This window comes from Hemitrygon akajei, chromosome 13 (genome assembly GCF_048418815.1).
Source record: "Hemitrygon akajei chromosome 13, sHemAka1.3, whole genome shotgun sequence".
NCBI classification, from domain to species: Eukaryota; Metazoa; Chordata; class Chondrichthyes; order Myliobatiformes; family Dasyatidae; genus Hemitrygon; species Hemitrygon akajei.
In genome coordinates this window covers 55,760,809-55,783,222 of record NC_133136.1, presented here as the reverse complement: position 1 = coordinate 55,783,222, position 22,414 = coordinate 55,760,809, and the positions used below count along the sequence as shown (strand labels likewise).

General features: G+C 36.7%; 1 protein-coding gene across 2 annotated transcripts in view; it reads right to left on the bottom strand.

The window, feature by feature from the left end:
- Window positions 1-22,414, bottom strand: part of LOC140737890 (cysteine-rich hydrophobic domain-containing protein 2) — a 57,856-nt gene that overhangs the window by 3,118 nt on the left and 32,324 nt on the right. For both annotated transcript variants that reach the window (XM_073064654.1, XM_073064653.1), the window contains exons 3-5: window positions 19,582-19,737; window positions 2,848-2,904; window positions 2,610-2,669 (exon numbers count right to left, since the gene is read on the bottom strand). In XM_073064654.1, the coding sequence (XP_072920755.1) occupies window positions 2,610-2,669; window positions 2,848-2,904; window positions 19,582-19,737 (273 nt within the window). The remainder of the gene's footprint in view (window positions 1-2,609; window positions 2,670-2,847; window positions 2,905-19,581; window positions 19,738-22,414) is intronic.

Sequence of the window (22,414 nt, the reverse complement as noted above, 5' to 3'; positions counted from 1 at the left end):
GTTTAAAAGGTTTTCTTTAAGGGAATAACTGAGTCTTGAACCTCATCCATTGTTGGCCATTTGCAGACAACTCCTGACTTCTTTCTAAAATTCCTCAAGATGTATTGTTATTTTTAAATCACTACATGAATGCAAGTTTTTAGCAGACTGCATATGTCCAGAATAAATGAATTCATATAACATTCAGTTTTGATGGCAGCAGCTATTTGGCATGATAATGCTGCTTACATGGAGAGGGGGGAAGCAGAACAAATAAAGTTAGCACTTGTTGTCAAAGCTTGAGCTGTTTGGTGGGTGGGCTCTAAGCAGAACATACTCATTACAGGAAAAAACAGTTACTTTCATTTAAATGATGACACCAAAATTATGAGCTTCGGATTTTCTATTTGGCAATACGCAAATGATTTTCATCTTTATAGATTCAAATCAGAGATAGAAATGTATAGGTAATCCTGAAGTTAATATGGGAAGGAAAAACTTTATATTATTTAGTATTTGTAGGGGTACAAGAAAAGCTTGAGCCATAATGATGGAAACTGTTTTCTCAGTAAAGAGTACATCCTGATTCGAACTTTTTGTATGTTTGACATCTAGAAACAGGAAGATGCTATCTGAAAATAGGAGAATCCTTCAACAACTCACTCAGGTCCTCCTGCTTTGCATTACAAAAAGCTCTTCACGTGCCTTTCACATTCTCATAAATCAACGTGTTTGATAGTTACTGATGTTGCAAATAATCTATAGCAACCAATTCAGCAAAAGGATGCAGTTCCACACAAAAAAGCCTTTTTGAAAGGCCTTTGTTATCTTGCAGACCTTGGTTTCAAATAGGGTTTTCAATAAGGTTAACAGCAAGAAAGGTGAAGGGAAAAGCTAATTAAATAAGGCATTTAATAGAAATTAACTAAGATTTTCAATTTCCAAAAGGAAAGAGTTTGAAGTTATAATTTGCAAATGAAACTGCTACCACATTTTAGTTTTCACAATGTAAAAAACTACAATGTTCAAAAGAGGTGGTGTTAGAGAGACATGAGAAAGTCTTGAAAATTTTGAGCCTGAAGTACATGTTCAAACTGAAAACAGCAATCAGTAAGAGTTCAAAAAGAATGAAATATTGTGTGTCTTCGTGCATCACATCAACAGCATTATAAAATAACATACTCAATATGCAACAGATACCATGCAAAAGAACTAGAGTGGAATATAATAACAACAACAACTTGTATTGATGTGGCACCTTAATACAGCATTCTCATGGTGTATCTTGAAAATATTATCAAATAAAATTGAACATTAAACCACAATGACATTGCAAAGCACTGTCAAGAGTGGTTCAAAAGGGAATCTTAAGAGTAGGATAGGGAAGTGCAGAAATATTGGAAAGTTCCGAAGCTTAGTGTCTTAGTTGCTGCTGGCATGGTCATGAATTGATTAAACGTAGGGATGTTCAAGGAGCCAGAAGTAAAAGAACATGTTTTTGCAGGGTTGGAGCAAAGAATGAAGTTGCAGATTCAGAGGGGACAATGTACTGAGATGTTTCAAAACAAAGGGTGAAAACATTGGAAACACTGCTTAACTGACAGCCAACCCAAGTCAAAAAACATTGGAACGGTGGGCAAACAAGTCAAATGCTGTGGCACCAGAATTTTTAGAAGATTTCAAATTCCCTTGGGAGCAAAGCTAGAAATAAGTTGGAATTCTAAGGTTCAGATTAACAACAGCATAGATGAGGGTGATTGAGCAATTGTTTGGAGAAACAGACTGGACTTGCATGTTATTTAGGTGGAAATAGGTAATCTAAGTGATAGTGAAAAAAACAAACAAGTATGTGAATTGAATAATACAAAATGATTTAGTACAACAATTATTGGAGGAATTGTTTTTAACTTAACTGCTCAATATTAAAATGTACCACAGGCTTTATTGACGATGCAACAATAATTCTATGTAGAACTGAGCTTGCAAACACAAGTTTCAGGAAAAAAGTTCAAAAACAGACTGGTGCTTTATAGACACAACTAGATTGAGTGAATAAATTTCCTTTCTGAGTTTACAAAGCAAACATGTAAATACAATGTTGCCTTAGCTTTTGCATTTACTTCATAGGATGTGTTCTATTTTTGTTTTATCTAATTACTGAGCACAACAATCTTTTTAATGGGTTCTCCTGCAAAACACAACTTATACATGGAGTATTATTCTAGCTATTGCTAATTTCTTCTTTTGTGCTTTCTCACATGTGTGCATGAAAAAGAGATAATCTTATTTTGTAGAAATAAACTAAAACAAGTTAAAGGATTTTTGTGATGAACTCGAAGATTCTTTATTTCAGAAACACAGTAACCCTTCAATACATCACAGTTAATTCATTCTGGCAATTAATTTATTATTTTCAGAACACAGTACAAGCCTTGTTTTCAGGCCTTTCATAACTTTATAAATCTGCCTTGCACGTGAATACGTGCATCTGTGGACCATAATAAATTTTTCCACTCAAGCGACTAAGTAGCCTGACACCTTTCTGATTAATAACTGCTAAAAGAATAAGATCAGAAGCAAAATAAATGATCATTTAATAGAGAAAGTAACAAAACAGCCCTTTAACTTACATATTCCATCATGTTATTGGTTTCACATTTCCTTTTACTCAGTCTCCAGTGCAAGCACAGCTGGAAAAGAAATAGAGAAAAGAAAGAAAAATGACTTCCATTTTACTCCTGCATCCAGACAAACCCATTTATCCATCTTTCATATTTTTCTACCAACAAAAGCATCTGTTTCCATACTGTGCAATTCAGACCCCAATGGTCTGAACCCCATGCTAAAGTTGCTCCCTGCGGCACTCACCTTGTGGTATAACCTATTGTTTTCCCATTCTAATAACTTCTCGATCGATCTTCGTGTCTGGAAGACAAATGAGGTAGAATTTTACTCTTGACTGACTTCTGAAAAACTTTGTAGTGCAGCTGCTTGTGTGAATGGAAAATACAGAGGTGTGGGGACAGTGACTGAATACAGGGTGGTCCTATAGCACAGGCTATGAAAGCACCTTTTAGTATTAGACAGCAACTAAAAATACTTCTTTCTTCCACACCCTTCTACTTTTCCATCAACAACTTTTTAAGAGGCTTTTAGTAATGACAAAAGAGAGTTATTATTAAGTAACAAAATTCTACACATTAGTTACTATAGGACATCCAAAAATTCTAAGCACAAAACTAAATATTAAAGAGAGATTACGAATACAAATAACTTGTGAAATTCATTCATACTTAGTGTAAAAATCTATAATACTCAAATATTAGGCTTCCAAAATGCAGAGCAATTTAAAAATTCTGCAGAAATTCTCAAATTGTGAATTAAATCAAACACTGCATATTATATTTTAGAAATAATGTTGAACATTGAGGGAAGTATACCGAATTGGGGGAAAAAAGGAATGAGATACAAGGTTAAAATAACATATTTACAATTAGTTTCCATTAATAAAGTTAATTTCTTGTTTCAGCTACACACAAATTACAAAGTACTAATTTGATTTTAAACAGAAGTTTAAAAACTAGAATACTTCTTGAAGCTTGTCAAAACATATATTTAATTATGCATCCTAACATCTGCTTATTTCAATGCAGAGTGGTAAAGCCAATGGACTATGAAATTTGTATTTAGTATCATTTCTCAAAACAAACCCGTTTATTTGGTGTTCATTCATCCGGTTTAATTGTGCAAAGTGAAAAGAATGCATCTTCTTCAGTGGTGCCCAAGTCCAGCACTAAGCTGAGAAGCTAGTGCTCACACTCTGTTTGAACCAAAGTTAGAACATAGCACTGGAAATATTGCTTCTAATTGAGAAAGAATGACAAAAGAATCCCTACTGACTATCCCTTTTCATATCACTAACATATCTATATATCAACAGGAATTGGACTCAAGAAAGGAGAGAAAAATTGTTCTTTTTAAAAAGGAAGGGGGAAGGGTAAATAAGTGATGATGCCAGGTGTCAAAATAAGCTTCTATAGCTGCAGGTGCAGAAAAGCCATTAAACATTGCCCTACAGTTCAAATGCACTACTGATGCAGCTGCTGCTCAGAAACCAAAATGCATCATTGTTTAAAACGATGTCAGAAAACAAAAACAGGTAAGAGTTATACTGCAGTCTTTCCTGTTCTGACTTATAACTGAAGCTGCAGAGTATTAATCGCAAAATATTGCAATCATAATGTAAATGGAAATCATATATTCCCATCGAAATCTGTTATGGAGCATCATTCCCTTAAAGCTAAATTTTGGTCAATTCAGAAGGGTGCCTATCCCTAATCATTGCAACAAGAGTGAAAATTAAGGCATTAATGATAGGAACTAAATTTGCTTTGAAAATTACATTTAAATATATTATTGGTATTTTTAAAAATTCTTGATTTGTGAAGCCACTTCTGATTATATTCAACTTTTACATAATAAAGCAACAGGATCTTTGTTTTAAAGTGTACTGTTAATAATTCGATTCCATGATTTGACCACAACAAACAAGACTCCTTTACTAATTCTACTAAATACTATGGAACATTGGGTAATATGTTCAAAATTTGCAAACGCAGAACCACCATAAGCAAGCCAAAATATTTTTTTAAGCTAGGAAACAAATCTAATTAGGTGCTCAAATATCATTTTATTTACAGAACTTTTAAAATCTTAATCAATTACAAAAAACTCTGGGGGTGGGGACTCAGCAATAGGCTTAAAAATTTGACAGCCAACTTGGATTTGAAATACCACTTAATGCTAAGGGGTTATTTTCATGACTATAGTAGGGATAAATATACAGATCACTATTAATTTTGCTCCATGAAGTGTCTCATAAATCAACAGTAGTTCACAAGTAGAAAGATTATATTTTGAAAACAAAAATATCCTTGGGGAATGTTTAATTCTATATTTAACCATTACATCAGATGTCCAGATGTAGACTTTTCAGTTATTAAACAGTCAAAGACGAGCATCTTCTAGTACCTGCCTGCCATGAAAACAATCTATAAATGAAAGGGTGCAGAACCGGACATCATTTTTTAAAGCTAAAATTTAATATGACAGATTTCAAACCTGAACGTTTCAAAAGTTCCCAGTCCAGATCATAAATATAATATAGTACATGTATCTTCATATTAACCACAGATATTTTGATATTGCTGTTTATCAATGCCTGACCACACTTGCATGTAAAAGATATAGCAGTTTATGGTCACACATTTAATTTTGCTTACAAGTCAATGTGAAAAAAAATAAGGTTGTGGAGTGTAATTAACATTCACTTCAGTCATTTTGGCCCTTGTCTAGCCCCCAAGCTTTGTTAAAATTTACCATTCTGAAGGCTGAAGGGAAATCGATTTGATTCTAATGGTACCATGAAAAGAACATGATCTAACTGCTTTCAGCCCTCCGTAAATCTGTACTTGGTCTTTATCACAATGCTACCCCAATTTAAAAAGCACTGAATGTCTCGTCAATGACTTTGTGAAACAGACAAGGAGCGGACATAAAAATTCCAATAGTTGTTTAAGCAGCAAAGTTCATTTGCATCACAGCGAATTTGAAAAGGCCTGACCTCTCAAACCGCCTCTCAGGTCTATGAAGTTGTAGCCTTGACAAGCTTGCATTGACAGAGCTCATTGACTCTGAAAGGCTACTTTATCAATGGAAAAAGACGGTACTACGTTCTTCTACTTCAAACTGGCATCTGCCTGCCCACCCGCTGCTGATTTGAAGGTGACACTAATACAAAACTACAGATTTTACTCTCCAACATCCCTTTACTGCAGACATTAAGTGCAGGATATACTTCATTTCTGTGTTTTTTCAATGCTGGCTGGCCACATTCTGCAATGGTTGTACTTAACAAAAGTACAAATGGAACTACTGGGTGCGATCACATTATAGACTAGAACAAAAAACTTCGAACACAAGCTGGAAGACTACTCAGCCTTGTAAACAGAAGCTGTACAGATCACAAATTTCAATGTCATGCCCTCATAAAAGGCAGTTTCACAAATTGAGGTCTTGTTTCCAGCAAACCTGCTAAAATCTATTAAACTAAATATAATGTAATGTTACAAGATAGTTATCATTTATCTGCAAGGACATTTTTACTAATATTAAATTTGAATGCACTGATGCATTTCTCAAGTTATAAATTGAAAATGCTTGTAAGTAAATATACTTCTGTACTACTCCACTTTTATGTACCCCATCCCCCACTATCCAAAAGTACATTTTGTTTGTCAGAAAGAGTTAAACCTTCAAAAGTCCCTGACACTCATAGGAGAGAGAAGAAGACAGGAATATAGTCTGGCACTATGTGCACTACTAGTCACTTACAGGAAGGATATGGATGCTTAGGAGGATGCAAAAGAGCTTCATAAGGATGTTGCCTGGATTATAAGGAGAGGTTGGACAAACTTGAATTGCTTTATTTTGAAGCATTTGAGGCTGAGGAGAGGTATAGATTGGGCAGCCAGTTTTTCTCCCCCAGGGTGAAAATGTCAAATACTGGAAAACACGGTTTTAATGTAGGAGGAGTGGAGATTTAAAAGAGTTATAAGCCAAGTATAATAGGAGAGATTGGTAGATGCATGGAATGTGCTACCAAGGGAAGTGATGGAAGCAGTATTAATATCAACACTAAGAGACATCTAGGTCAGCACATGAAAAGGAAGGGAAATTAACCATGCACAGGCAGATGAGATTAGTGTGAAGGCATCATGGTCAGCAAAGATATCATGGGTCGAATGACCTGCTCCTTTGCTTTATTGTTGCACGTTCTAAGACCAACATGTCAGATACCCGTAAATCATTGCTTCTGAGAGTGATTATGGACTGGGCAAAATTATGGATTCACCTACTTGTATGGCAGTGATCAGCTAGCTCAGCATTAAAGACTTGGTGCTCTACAAGTTTCAGCTTTTCATTTAATAAATTCACTGATGGATCAAAGAAGTTAAAACAGTCTCTGAAACAAAGCCTAAAAAGGGTGTTCAAGAAGCTGTGTTTAGAGGCTGCTGCTGAGAGAAATTCAGTTCTAATTGTATCAATATTTTCATGTGACTGCCAAAAAGCTGCCATGTTTACATACAGATTCAAATACTTTTGCATCAATTTCTAAATTTGAGGTTAGCGAAGTTTAGAATACTTGGATTTTTATACATGGTTGATCATTTATGAGAATGATGGGGAGAAAAGAAGGAACACCAGGAAACTACAAAGGATGATACTTTCATTCCTCTGGTATACACCTCCTGCTTTGAAAAAAAAGCAAAAATTTCACTTAAAATGCTGGGTGTGAGATGCAACATTCAGGCAATTTATTTGGCAAAATGCAACTTTGGTTAGATATGCCCCGCCTCCCTCTTTCCTGTTAACAATTATTCATTCCAAGATGTTGCCCGACTAGCTGGGTGTTTCCAGCATTTATGGCTTTTATTTCAGATTTCCAGCATCTGCACTTTTTTTTGATTGTGTCAAAATTAGTCAAGTCAAGTCACTTTTTATTGTCATTTCAACCATAACTGCTGGTACAGTACACAATAAAAACAAGACGTTTTTCAGGACCATGGTGCTACATGAACAATACAAAATCTACACTGAACTACGTAAACTAACACAAAAACTAGACTACAGACCTACCCAGGACTGCATAAAGTACACAGAACACTGCAAGCATTACAATAAATAATAAACAAGACAATAGGCACAGCAGAGGTCAGTAGGTTGGTAGTCCAATGGCTTGGGGAAAATCTGTTACATAAATAATCAGCTGAATGGCAGCGTCCGGGATTCCGTCCGTTTCTGTACTTCCGCCGAGTATTTCGTTGCCACAGATGTAGTCCAATATAATGTCCGTTGGAGAGCAGAATGGACGGGAGAGCCGGCCGGCTAGGGCTTACTTTTTTCCTGACACGGACTCCTGCCCACTCACCTCGCTTCCTCACACACCACTTACGGCATCCCCAACTCCGGCCACCAGCATCAGGCGACTTCAAGGACTGCAGGCCCGATTCCCTCAGCAAGTCCAGGTTGCGCAATATAACCAGATTTTCATGAAGCTTTGTTCTTAGGCGATCTCTGTATTGTAGCAGTATCTGGCGATGGTAGATAGTCGCTCTGTTATCCATTTCCCTAAACCCTAATTGTGCCTTAAAATTAAATTTAAAAACTAAATTAAAGTAGCACTAGATCTGAAAGGCCACTGCTGCCGTGTGCCGCGCTGCCTACAAGAATTAGAGGGATATTTTTATGGTTTTGTTCACTTGAGAGTAGTTACTATGATGGGGTTTATCCAGTATGTGGTGCCAGAATTTCAGACACTCAAAAACGCTCACTGTCATCACTAACTTGGAAAAATATTGAAGGTGGTGTCTCCTTGTAAAACCCATTCCACTGTTTTTTAATGCTGATGTTAGTCACTTTAATATGCACCACTTCTCTCCTGCTCCCACAATCCAGCACTATCTTGCAACTTTGCAATTAAAAAATCTGTAAACATAAACAAATGAACAGCAGACTACTGAAAGAAAAAAAAATTAAAGTTCCCTTATTAAAATTTGAGACCTTATTTTTGTGTTTCCTTTATTAAATCACTGATTAATTGTGTATGCAGTTCTGTTCATCACATACCAGAAAGGTAGACAAACGGCATTAATGTAGATGAACAAAATGGTGGCATGGACATGGAGGGCTGAAGGGCCCATAACTCTATTATGCTGATCCAATAATGAATACACTGACATCAAGACTTTGGCACAGCTGCATTACACTGCACTAAATGCATGATAAACCAATCTGTTGTCTGTTGCTAGTCTAAGGAATGAAACTATATCAAATCTATGATAAATTGAATTTTAAAAATACATCCCTTCATGTGTGTTGGGTTTTTAGTTAAGTCTTTGCAAGAATGTACTAGTAGCCAAAGAACAGACTTTGTGATTTTGACTCAATGTTATTTATACTGAGCTCTAAAGAGAAATGTTCGTTGATGGCAAATTATAAAGATGAATGGAAATAAATTTGAGGAGTTAATGTAAGCTAATATTTCTTCAAATAACATGTTAACAATATACAAAGATGTGCATAAAACAGGTAAAGAAATCAGACCATTAATTGTTTTAACTAATAGCCAGCCTTTGGGAGCCTGAAGTCTACACCTGAAAGTACTAAAAACAAAGAAGATAATTTGTGCAAACTACTCTATATGTAGTCCATGAAACTATGAACTGAAAGTCTCTAATAACGCATTTCTTTACAATGTGACAGGTGACAAAAAACACTTGCACGTGCAGCCTAATTAATCACAACACTTGATGTCTTAGTGATTTACAGTGAGAAGCAGGTGAAAAAAGCACAAAACAAAATAGGAAACATTTGGGTTTTAGTCAATGGAGGGGAATGTCACTAAATAACAGACAATCTAAGTGGCATGGTGAATACAAAAAGAATCGCCAGACCAAAAAGAAACTCTTAACAAAGCTACTAAAGATTACTTTTGGAACAGACATTTAAACTACACTATTGTTCTAAAATCATGATTATATTTGTATATAGGAAAGGTTTAGACCAAATGTATTGTTTTGCAAAGTTTTTGATTATATGGTTCTTTTAAGTTGGTTGCATATGACATTTTTGTTATTTGACAAAATGACAAGTTCTAAACCTTAATGTGCTGGCACATTAAAAACCAGGACATCTAGTGGCAGAGCATAAGCTTAAAAATAACTAAGGTTCTTCAGAAAAAAGCAATCCACTTTAATTGTGTATTTAAATACAATGAAATTTCATCTCAATACTTGTTGCACAGAACTTAATACTGATTAAGGCAGCAGATAGAAAACTTATTTTTATTAACTAAGGAGTGAATTGCAAGAGCAGAGAGCTTATGGTGCAATGATACAAATCATTAGTGAGACAATAGTTGGAAAACTGTATGCAAATCTGGTTACCACTTTACATTGTGTTGTGATTGCATTGGCCAGGGTGTAGTGGCGATGCACTAGGATGTTGCCCAGGATGGAGCATTTCAGCTATGAGGACAGACTGGATTAGCCTCTCATTGTTTTGATTCCGCCATTGTTGGCAGGATTCTTAACTGTGCCTATTTCATTTCTCACTTTACTCCCTTCTCCTCTCACCTACATTAAGGATATGCAGTTCCTAGAAATACAGCCTCCACAAATATTTTCACATTTTACTTCATTTTCTAAATTTAAAATATATCGAAGGATTTTTGAGTTAAGCTACAACATCGTGCATCATGTCAAATCAAAAGAAAATTCCAAAACCTGTCAACAATTTACTAAAGATTAATTGAGGCTGAAAAAGTATTCATCCCCCTTTAATTACTATGCTAACTTTCCTTAGAGGTAATATACAGTACAGTCAGCCCTCCTTATCTGTGAGGGATTGGTTCCCGGACCCCTCGCGGATACCAAAAAACGCGGATGCTCAAGTCCCTCATTTAACCTCTCAATGAGGTGGACCTTAGGACCCAGCGGAACCCCAGACCTTATTTAACCTGTCTCAGTGCGGTGGACATTAGGACCCGGCAGCGGAGCTGTGAATCCGCAGTGTTTCTGTTCACAAAAATAATCATGATCACGATTGAAAATAAAGTGGAAATAATAGTGATCGGAAAGAGGTGAAACAGCATCGACCATTGGAAAAGTGTTAGGCTACAGTCAGTCAACGATTGGAACAATTTTAAAGGATAAAGTGAGAAAGGCTCTGCCCCGATGAAAGCTACAATTATTACTAAGCAACACAGTGGTTTAATTATTGGGTTTTGGGGTTTTGGGTTTTTGATCCTCCACATCAACCAGGCACAGATGGAGAGCACGCTCAGAAGTAGTCTGTCACTGGATCGAACTCGGGAACTTCCTGAGCTCGGCACTGAAACATACATTCTTAAGTGTTTTATATGCATAGAAAGGTAAAATATATACTATATACTAAGACAAATGTTTCACTAACTGACACTAATTAATACCGGCTGTACCTGCTCCGACTTACTTAGTAAGAGAACTTCCGATTTTTTTCCAATCCCGATCCATGGTAACCCACGCACATCCTCCCGTATACTTTAAATCATCTCTAGATTATTTATAATACCTAATATAATGTAAATGCTATGTAAAATAGTTGTTATACTGCATTGTTTAGAGAATAATGACAAGAAAAAAAAAGTCTGTACATGCTCGAACAACAAGTACTGGAAAAGCATTTCCAGGTTTTCTCGATTCGCAGTTGGTTGAATTCGTGCATGCAGAACTCGCGGATAAGGAGCGTCAACTGTATTACCTTACCAACTCATCCAATTTGTCAATGCAGAAAATCACCTTTTTCCAATGAATTCAAAAGAATAAATACCCCTTCTCTCTGTAAGGTGCAACGGTATGGTAGATTTTCAACAGACCAAACCAAAATGAAGACAAAAGAGCATTGAAGATTAGTCAGGGAAATGATAATAGAGAAGCACAAATCTGGGGAAGGGTACAAGACTATGTCAAAGGCACTGAACACACCTCGGAGCACAGTGCAGTCCATTGAGGAAAAAATATGAAATCACAGCCACACTGCTTAGGTCAAGCCATCCCTCAAAACTTAGTCATTGGAGAAGAATGGCACCTGTAAGAGAGCCTACTTTGACACCAACATTCACTCTGAGTAAGCTGCAGAAGCCAGTCTCTACAATTGGAGATGAAGGTCATGGCTCCATAATCTCCAAGGCCTTGCACAGAAAAGGTTTTTATAGAAGAATGCAAGGAAGAAGCCTCAGCTTAAAAAAACGCATATCCTTGCCTGTAGACTTTGCAAAGATGCGAAAGCAGCTTTTCAGCAGCAGGCAGAGGAAATCCGGTCAGGATTGATGGGAAGATGAATGCTGCTAAACACAGAGAGAACCTGGATAAAAATCTGCTAACCTCTGCCAAAAAGCACAAACTGGGGAGGAAGCTTGTCCTTCAGCAGGACAACTACCCAAAACACACTCTCAGAGCAACTATGGAATGACTTCAAATGAAGAACATTGATGCCCTTGAGTGGCCCAGTCAGTCATGACCTTAACCCAATCAAACATCTCTGATAAGACCTCGATCTAACTGTCCACCGCCACTCCCCAACTAACCTGGCACAGCTTGAGCAATTTTGCAAGGAGGAGGGAACAGATCTTGCTCCATCATGCTGTGGAAATCTAATAGAGACTTATCCAAAAAGACTATTGACTATAATAACTGCGAAAGGTAGTTTAACCTAAGTACTGAGCAAAGGGGGTGTATACTTTTTGTACTGCTGATATTTCAGCTTTTTAATTTTTAGTTTCTTGTGCTTAACAAATTTCTAAGTCTTTTGGGCTCTTCAGTGAAAAAGGAGCATATGATTCACAATTAAAAGTTCTCAATTAAATTGATCAAATGTATATGTAATTAGGGGCTGAATACTTTTACAAGGCACTGTAGGTTTTTCCCTGGTTCTCACCTTCCATCCCACAAGTCTACATGTTCTGTAATTCTCATCACCTTCAACGTCATCCTACCACCAAAAACTCATCTTCCCCTCTTTCCTTTGCATTTTGAAAGGACCATTTTCTCTGTGACTCCCTGATTTATTCTTTCATTGCTACTAACACCAACACCCCCACTCCCCCAACTCCTCCCCCACCCTACATCACTTTCCCTTGTAAACACAAGTGATCCAGCAACTGCACTTTTACCTTTCTTTTCCACCATCCAAGGAGCAAACTTCAACAACTGGCAAGCCATGCCTTCAATTTTGTTAGCTGTAAAAGTTGGGAATTTCATTTAATGGTTTTTAATATTCCACGCACATGTTTAAAAAACATTGGAAAAAATAGATAAAAATAGCTAGAATGCTTCGAAGAAATAGATACAAAAATGTCGAATCAGGCACAAGCAGGACCCATGTGATGATTCACCAGCATTAATGCTAGGGATCCTTAGCTGGTTAGACTTTTGCTACTGGATTCTGCATGCAGTTCTGCAGCAAAGGAAACCAATATATTTGACTTCCCAAATCCGACCACTAGTTCTGGTCTTTGTTTGTCAATGCACATGCTGAAATCCTGAAGTTTCTCAAATCAAGAAAGGTAATTGCCAGTGGTACCAATAAGATTTTGGCTAATGCAGCTGCCTCCTGAAGCGATGTAAAGCTTATTAATATAGGGGTGCTGGAGTGTGCTGAATTGGCACCTCAACTTGTTTTGCAGCAGATTTGAAGGGAATGTGATAATTGTTCCTCAAATAAATGTGTTTTCATTATTGAATTATGCCAAAAGTTGAATTATTTTAGCCCAGAGATGTGAATCTGCTCACCACATTGAGGATCACTTAAGATGTGCTTGTTTTCCAGGCTTTCTAAATTCTGATGAAAGGTACTTGACTCCATTCATTTACTGTATTTTTTTTCCTCTATAAATGCTGGCTGATCTCCTGACAACATCAGTAGTTTTTTAAAAAAAATTGAGTCTTCTAAGTGTTTTTTCAAATCCATGAACAATACTCATTTCCTTTTTACTATTTTAGGTGGTTGGATAAGCAATCAATGTAGAAAAGTTCACTTCCAAATTAAAGTAATAGTAATATATTTTTGGAGAGGCTTTCCACTTCCTGCCAGGGAAATCCTACTGGGAAACCTGCCAGTTTTCACTATTCAGTAAAACATGCCCCATTCCAGTAGTTTCTGGGGACTAGTCTCAGGTCCTTTAGATGCTTTTAAATCATAAGGCGGCCTTTTATTGCACTGAAAGAAATTTAAGCCCCTTTACAAATCTCTTCAAAGTGTGGCTTAGTTTATGGTTACGGCAATGCTAGCATGGTTAGAGCAGCCGAGCACACTTTTCACAGGGAGGATTAGGTTTACAATACAAACTTTGAAGGCACCTCAAAAAAGTGTTTTAATTTTATCACACATAACAATAACAACAACCAGTGATGACATGTTAAAAGGACCCATGCCTTAGTTCTTGCCTCCCCTTAATAATGTCAACCTGTTGTCCCCTTGCTGCTCTACTCGAGCTTCTCATGCTCCTTGCCAGATGTGTATCATCAGTAATGCACCAGGAGATCTGTATATATCACTTCAGTACCTATTTTATAATGACCCATGCCCATCAGCACATACATGTGGGTCTAAAGCTGGATATTGACCTGGATATAAATTCATGCCCAGGTGATCTAAGTAGGCCACATATGGTCTATGGGCTCCCTTACAGAAGGTCTCCAATTTCTGCTCATTTGGGTTCTTACAGATCTGATATTTGATGTTAAAAGATGCAAGCAGATGGAAGTAAACCTTTATAGAGGATGGTGGGGCTAAGGGAAAAAGTCCAGTTTAACATGGATCTTTAGCCACAGAAGCATCCACCTGTTGCTGAGGTGTTTTCCCTAATGACACCACTGATGGCTCTCTTAAGCATTGGAGCCCTTTTGGGAACAGAAACTGGATTACAAGACAGAGTTGTTGATATTATAAAGAAGTGCACAACACTTTCAAGACAGAAGATGAGATAACTGAGGCCAACTTTGGAGAATTATAGGATTCAACGTAATGGAGAAAAAAATTACTTTTGAAAGAAAGGTGTTATAAGAACTACAAATGAAGTTTACAAGCACTCTATGCCACAACACACCATTTTGGAATATTCTAAAAGATATTCCTAAGAGCATCATATATTTATATATTTGTTCAAGTAGTTTCATACCAACTATTCTCTTGCACATGAGTGCAGTTACAAAGGCAGCATCTTGTAACAAAGTTTGTATTTTATAGTATTGACACAATTTGATTTACAATGTTACAGTCTCATAGTTAAGTGATACTTCTCATGAATAAGTCAATGTCATGATTATTGTTAGCCTTCTAACCAAAGTGTCAAGTTTTGTGCATTATTTTTTTGGTTGTTCCCAGTTTTTCAATGGCTGGATACAAATTAAATCAAATGTGTGAATAATCCTATGCTATTCCCATGCTGCCACTTCTTGTTCAAAAGTTAATTGACAGCCAAATAAAACTGGCCATTAATTATGGTCAATACATTCTGTCAAGAAGGTTACATTTTACATAAAGAGAGCATTCAGAACTTTAGAAATAGATAGAAGCGACTGCATTGAATCTCTTTTTCAAGGCCTCAGTTATCTGGTTGAAAGACTAATTATACATGGCGAACAATGTAATTTAAAACAAGGAATGTTCCACATATCATATAGTTTTGCCAGTTTATATTCACAAGTGCAATTTATTTGGTGATTAAAAAGATTAGTGCATTATTTAAAATGGAAAGATTTTTTCTATCAAGGACTACAGTCTGTGCAAGTTTCCTCTTCTATTTATGTCAGATATAAAATTTTCTAAATGAAGGATTACAAGGAACAAAATTGGTCCTGCAGAAGAATAGTAATCCATGTGTGGATCCAAAAAAGATGGGGAAGAATGAATTTTTTGCAAATGTATTTACTCAGGAGACAGACACAGCGTCTATAGAAGTGAGGCAAAGCGCCATCAACTCTATGGACCCCATAGATTACAGAGGAGGAGGTGTTTGCTGTCATGTGGCAAATTAGGATCGATAAATTCCCAAGGCCTGATAAGGTGCTCCCCCGGAAGGTAAGTGCAGAAATATTTAAATTTCCTAGCAGAGATATTTAAATCATCCTTAGCGACAGGTGAGGTACTGGAAGATTGGAAAATAACTAATGTTGTTCTGCTGTTTAAGAAAGGTATTGGATGGTATTCTAATGGTCAGGATATATGCGTATTTGGATAGACATGGACTGATTAGGGAAAGTCAGCATGGCTTTGAGTGTGGTCGGTCGTGTATAACCAATCATATAGGGTCTTTTGAGGAGGTTACCAGGAAAGTTGATGAAGGCAAGGCAGTAGATGTTATCTACATGGACTTTAACAAGGCACTTGACAAGGTCCTGTGTGGGAGATTGGTCAAGAAGGGTTCGAAACTTGGCATTGAAGATAAGATAATAAGTTGGATTTGTGGGAGAAGCAAGTGGAAGCAAATAGCTACCTCTCTGACCGGACGCATGTGACTAGTGAAGTGCTGCAGAGATTGGTACTGGGTCCATTTTTGTTCGTCATCTATGTCAATAATATGGATGATAACATATGATTAGACCAGATCAGATCATTCAATGATCCGATGGTACCTGGATCAGCAAATTTGTGGATGACATCAAGATTGGGAGTGTAGTGGACAGAGAGTAAGATCATCATAACTTTTAGTGGGGCCTAGACGAGCTGTAATAATGGACTGAAAAATGGCAGATGGAATTTTAATACAGACAAATGTGAGGTGTTTTATTTCAGTAGGACCAACCAGGATAGGTCTTACACGGTGAACAGCAGAGCACTGAGGAGTGCTGTGGAACAAAGGGATCTGGGAATACAGGTCCATAATTCATTGAAACTGGCATCACAGGTAGGTAGGGTTGTAAAGAAAGCTTTCGACACATTAGCCTTCACAAATCAAAGTACCGAGTACAGGAGATAGGATGTTATGTTGAAATTGTATAAGACATAGGTGAGGCCTAATTTAGAGTTTTGTGCGCTGTTTTGGTCCTCTACCTACAGGAAAGATGTAAATAAGATTGAAAAAGAACAGAGAAAATTTACAAGGATGTTTCCAGGATTTGAGGACCTGAGTTATAAGGAAGGAACAAACAGATCAGGGCTTTATTCCTTGGAACATAGAAGATTAAGGAAAGATTTGATAGAGATATACAAAATTATGAAGGGATGAGGTTGTGTGAGGCTACAACTAGAGGTCATGGATTAGGGTGAAAAGTGAAAAGTTTAAGAGGAACACGAAGGGAGAGTGTAGAATGAGCTACCCAGCACAAGTTGTGCATGCCAGCCCAATTTCAACATTTAAGAGAAGTTTGAATAGGTACATGGAATGTAGGGATATGGATGGCTGTGGTACTGGTGCGGGTCAAAGGCAGCAGTCAGTTTAAATGGTTCTGCACGGACTACATAGGCAGAAAGGCTTGTTTCTGTGCTTTCCTTTACTATGATTCTAAGAACGCCATTTATATTTGAATACTGAAACCACTGACCATTTTAAATCTGAAGGTATCTGAACAAAAATAACTATATTTTAAAGGGCAAACACAAGGAAATCTGCAGATGCTGGAAATTCAAGCAACACACACAAAATGCTGGTGGAACGCAGCAGGCCAGGCAGCATCTATAGGGAGACGCTTCTCTCTATAGATGCTGCCTGGCCTGCTGCGTTCCACCAGCATTTTGTGTGTGTAACTATATTTTAGACTGTTTTCATGGATAACAACACTTCACAAGTGCTGGGCAGGCTGGGGGCATCACTCTCAGTACGTATTAAGATCTGGGGTTCAGAGCAGTGCCCTGACCAGCACAGAGAATGTAGGCTATTACCAAAGGGAATCAGTAACTGTTGTTTGTATTGACATCATATGGTCTCTCCCATCACTTCTTGGATATAGTGTAAGCTGCTGTTAGCCCTCTCTGTTTAATTGCATGGGCTAGCCTACCATCAAAAACCAGATGTCACATGTCAACTCTGGGGTTCACTCCACATCAAACCACATGAAGAAGAAATTACTTTAACCATTTATTGCTCCAAGAATGCCAGTAGATGGCCGAGTCCCCTTCAAGGCTCCCAGGACAGCTGCAGGGTAGGTAATGTTTCACTCAATTTTACTGACATAGCAGTGTAGTTGTGAATAGATCTCTACACATAATGCTATAATCACTACTGTTAGCAGTGAATCCATCAGCACTGGCATTCTTGGAATTCAAGAGGACTGTTAATCTACTGCAAACTCAAACGTACTAGCTATTCTGAACTGCTGAATGTTTACTGAGTTCCTTGCAGAGAAATTCTTCAAAACTGAATCCAACTCAATGTAATTGAATCCTATCATAGTGACAGAGATCAATTTGCATGACAGATGTATTCTACCTAATGCACAATTGATTTTCAACTCCTGAGATAGCAACCAGGGATGACATTAAAACTTTCAAAATTCAGACCCAAATCCAAACAAAACATTTCTGGATTTAACCTAGAGATGCAGGCAGCCTTCCTGCTCATTAAAAAGGACAGCTGACCCCTAAATCTCAGGTTATGCATCAGTTAAAAGGAAAGTAAAATAAATGCTTTTTAAGAAACTGCTTGTGTGTACTTCACCCTCACTGCTGTGGCCACCATACGCTACACCATGCCCAACACAAATCATATCTGTTTAATTCAGCTCAGCCAGTACACAGACAGCAAAGAGGCTGAAGCTTTGCCCCTCACCCAGTAAAGACAACTAATCTTTTGAAGGATTTCCCCAGACATTCAAGCCATTTTACAAGAAACACATTAATTTTACATTAAACTACTTTAATTCCATTTTATAAATTTTAAATGGTATGGCTTTCAAAGAAAAAATCTTATGCTTATATCCTGACCCCTGACCTATAACCTGATTTACAATCTATTGCAAACCATGAATATCATATATTTAATTACTTAGATGAATAACAGGAATACTATGCTGAACTATCATCAGAATTCTATCCTAAAATTAAAATTCCAAGCTCTGTATCACAAGGATTATATATTAGTATAGCTATACATTTCAATGTCAAATTAATAATTTCAGGATAAAAGCTTGTGTACCAAAGCATTTTCTTTTGTTTTGATAATTAGTTTAAAAGGCTTTTTGAAATTTTGTTGGGATTTTGAATATTCAGATGACTTTTAATTGGAAGGATTTAAGGTTCAAAGTAACCTACACAATTTAAAATAATGTCTCAACGAATCAATTTCAATCACTACTTAAATCTGAACGTCATTTAAAGTTGAACTTAACACCATACTCTGCAATCCATGATTTCTCACACAGATTAGAATCTATTCTAAGTAATAGAAGAATTTCCAAAAACTTCAGATAGTATAGACTTCTAATTATCAACTTTTTAAAACGATCTTTTCAAGAAATATATAAAAGTTCAGCTGATCATGGACAAGATGATTCTATGATTACCATTTACAGTTATAAACTATCATGTTCTCCAAAAATACTAATCCTAAATTTAAAATTTAATTAAATTTGTGAAAGTGTGCTGTTGGCAATAAATAGGACAAATTGAGAATTTCACAAAAGGTACTTAAGAAGCACTTGGACAGGTACATGGAGGGGACAGTCTTGGAGGGATATGGGCCAAATGCAGGGAACTAGCTGGGTTGACAACATGGTTGGCATGGACTCATTAGGCCATAGGGCCTGCATCCATGCTGTATTGCTCCGAGTCTATGATAGCCAACCGAGGAAAACTTCCGCTGATAGTAGAGGTATTTTCTATTGTTGGGATGAACCATTTTCTTAAAATAGAGAGGAGGAAGCATTGTTTTGCATTTATAATCCTGTAACCAGAAAGGCAACATGATGCTGACTGACAAGAAAATTTAGTTAACATTCTTCACATAAACTAAATTTTATGCTGAACAAATGGCACAAAGGCATCTTAAAGACTAAGAAAACTTACTCTTTTACTGAGACAAATTACTGGCCACATGCTGCAGCCCAAAGTACAACAACAACACAAGCAGCCACAGAGTAGCCATCGCACATTGACGGGAAGATTCTTCTTTAAACAACCATTAATGCGACCAATGCTGGCTTTGAATTCCTCTGGTGCAACCTGTTGAAGCAAAAAAAAGTTTAAAATTATAAATTCAATTCCAAAATTTTCCAAAGATATCATTTGTCGCATTATACAAAATCAAAATATTATGGAAGCTGGAAATCTAAGACCAAGGTTAGAAAAAACTCAGATATGAGAGAAAAACTTTATATTTAAGGTTAATGATCTTCACTTACCACTGCAGAAAGTGGTAAGCAAGAAAAAAAATGAGAAAAATAAGGAGTGGAGAAAAAAAAATTGAAGATAAGTGAATGGATATTGTAGCAGCATTAAATAAAAAATTATGTTGCAAAACAAAAAAAGGGCAATTGAAATAGGGCATTTACAATAGTTGCTGTTTAATAACCAATCTAAAAGTTTTGATTTTAATGAGTCTGAAAGGTTGCACAAAGATAGGGTGCTGCTCCTCAAGCTTATAAGGCAAAGAGATTCAAATCAGATTCGGGAATTAAATGACAGACAACTAGTAGTTTAGCAGTCACAACAGACCCTGAAAATCGAACACTAAATTTGCATTTGGCACCCTAACACGGAAACTACAAGTTGCAAAGTATATTTTAAATAGTAAATTACTGTTTCAGTCATGAAGCATATTAAGGGCCTTAGTCTGTGGAAAGAAAAGAGTAAAAGGATAGGTGCTACACTTCTTACAGGAGAAAAGGATAACTGCAGCAAGGATCAAGATACAGTGGAAGGAAAGACCCATTTTGTAGGAGATAGGAAGAAGACATTAGCTTTGTGGTGGTTTCATGCTAGCAGTGGTAGAAATAATAGAGAATGATGCACAATGTGGAGTCTGATGTGGAAAAGGGTTCTGGTACTCAAAGAAAAAGGCAAGAAGCAGAAGTGCAGCCAAGGGTTCTGTCTACCTTAACAGTGAGAGAGAAAAAAAAAGATTGAGGAAAAATATGAAAATTGGTTTCCAAGAATAGTTGATGGATGATTTGGAAAATGTTGGAGAATGATATAAAATCCTTAACAGGAAACAGATGGAAGTGTAACCGAAGTCAATTAAGCAGTCTGTAGTTATATTGAATATTGGTCAACCAGTCACAGCTGTTAATAATAATCCCACCATTTCCATTAATTATTTCAGATTTTTAATGTCATATTACCATCCTCTCTCTGATTTCCAAGTTTCAATAAACTTGGGAACTTGGCTCCTCTTGTAAAATCAGAAGTAACAAGCATGGGTGTTATCCTTGACTCAGATTTGTATTTTAAATCCCACATTAAGAAAGTGACCAGAGTGGTATTTCTACATTTAAGAAATATTGCAAGGGCACATATGCCACATAAGGATGGTGGAAAACTAATTCATGTCTTTATATCAAATACTCTAGATTACTGCAATGTAATTTTTACTGGCCTTTCACAGCAATCTACTGACAAACTTCAACTCATTCAGAATGCCACTGCTAGACTTTCAACTAAAACCAGGATGATGGAGTATATCACTGCTGTCCTAACTACGCTGCATTAGCTTCCTCAGTCTTTTAGAATTGATTTTAACGTTCTCTTACTTGCTTTTAAAGTTCTTAGTGGCCTGGGATGGACTACATCACAGAATTGCTTTTGTTTTATAGTCTTGCTCAAGCTCTCAGCTCTTCTTGCGCTAGTCTCTTAAATTCAAACAATCTCACTCAAACAAAAACTGTCAGGTCAGCTTTTTTTAAAAACTTCGCTCTTAAACTGTGGAACTCAATATTTAAAATTATAAGGGAAGCAGACTCAGTTGACATTTTTAAATGCTAACTCAAAACCTATTTATTTAACTTTGCTTTTAATTAACATCATTTTGTCTTTTATTTTGTTTGCACTTTATCGCTTTGTAAAGCACTTTGAACTATATCATTTGTATGAAAAGTGCTCCATAAGTAAGGTTTTATTATTAATTAAACCATAATGCTCTAGCACAACGGCTCCTAAACTTCTGTGGGTCACTGCCTTCTTGGCTCCCAGACCACATCCCTAGTGGCATCCCCCCCGCTAGCCATTACACAAAAACCATAGAAATTTGACTTGGGATGCATAGTGAAAGAAAATAGGAATTGCATATCCAAAGTAGTTACAAATAATTGAAAAAAATATTCAAATCTACAAATTAAATTTTTTATATTTAATTACAGTAAAAATTAATTTACATCATCAATTTTAGAGCATACACCTGTAGTCCAACTATTCACTACTTCTTAGTTTTTTTAAACCTTTCATTGAGATGAATGGGCTTGATGCAGTGATATCAGCTTCTCAACATCTGGCTGAGAGCCATTCAGGAATCTCAGATCTCCATGTTCAGTAATTTTCAGTCTGTTTCGTTGCTTTGAAAGAAGTTGGGTGACTGCGCTGAAACTGTGCTTCACTAAGTATGATGTTGGAAAGCCAATAAAGAACATCTTGACGTTTTCCAGTGTAGAGTAGAACTCAGCAATTTCTTTCTGCAGTCAACAGTCTTGATATGATTTTTTGAACCTTGGCTTCATTTCAAAGTCATGTTGTGGTAAGATCAGTTCTTCCTCCATCCTTTATGTTAACTCCTCATTACAAGAAGATGGTGCCAACAAACAATGTGACCAAGGGTGACTCCTCCAGATGGGTCATGCCTTTTTTTACTTTCTAAAGTGGTTCTGCTACTATTGGAACTTGTGATCTACATTTTGGTGGTGTGTTTTCT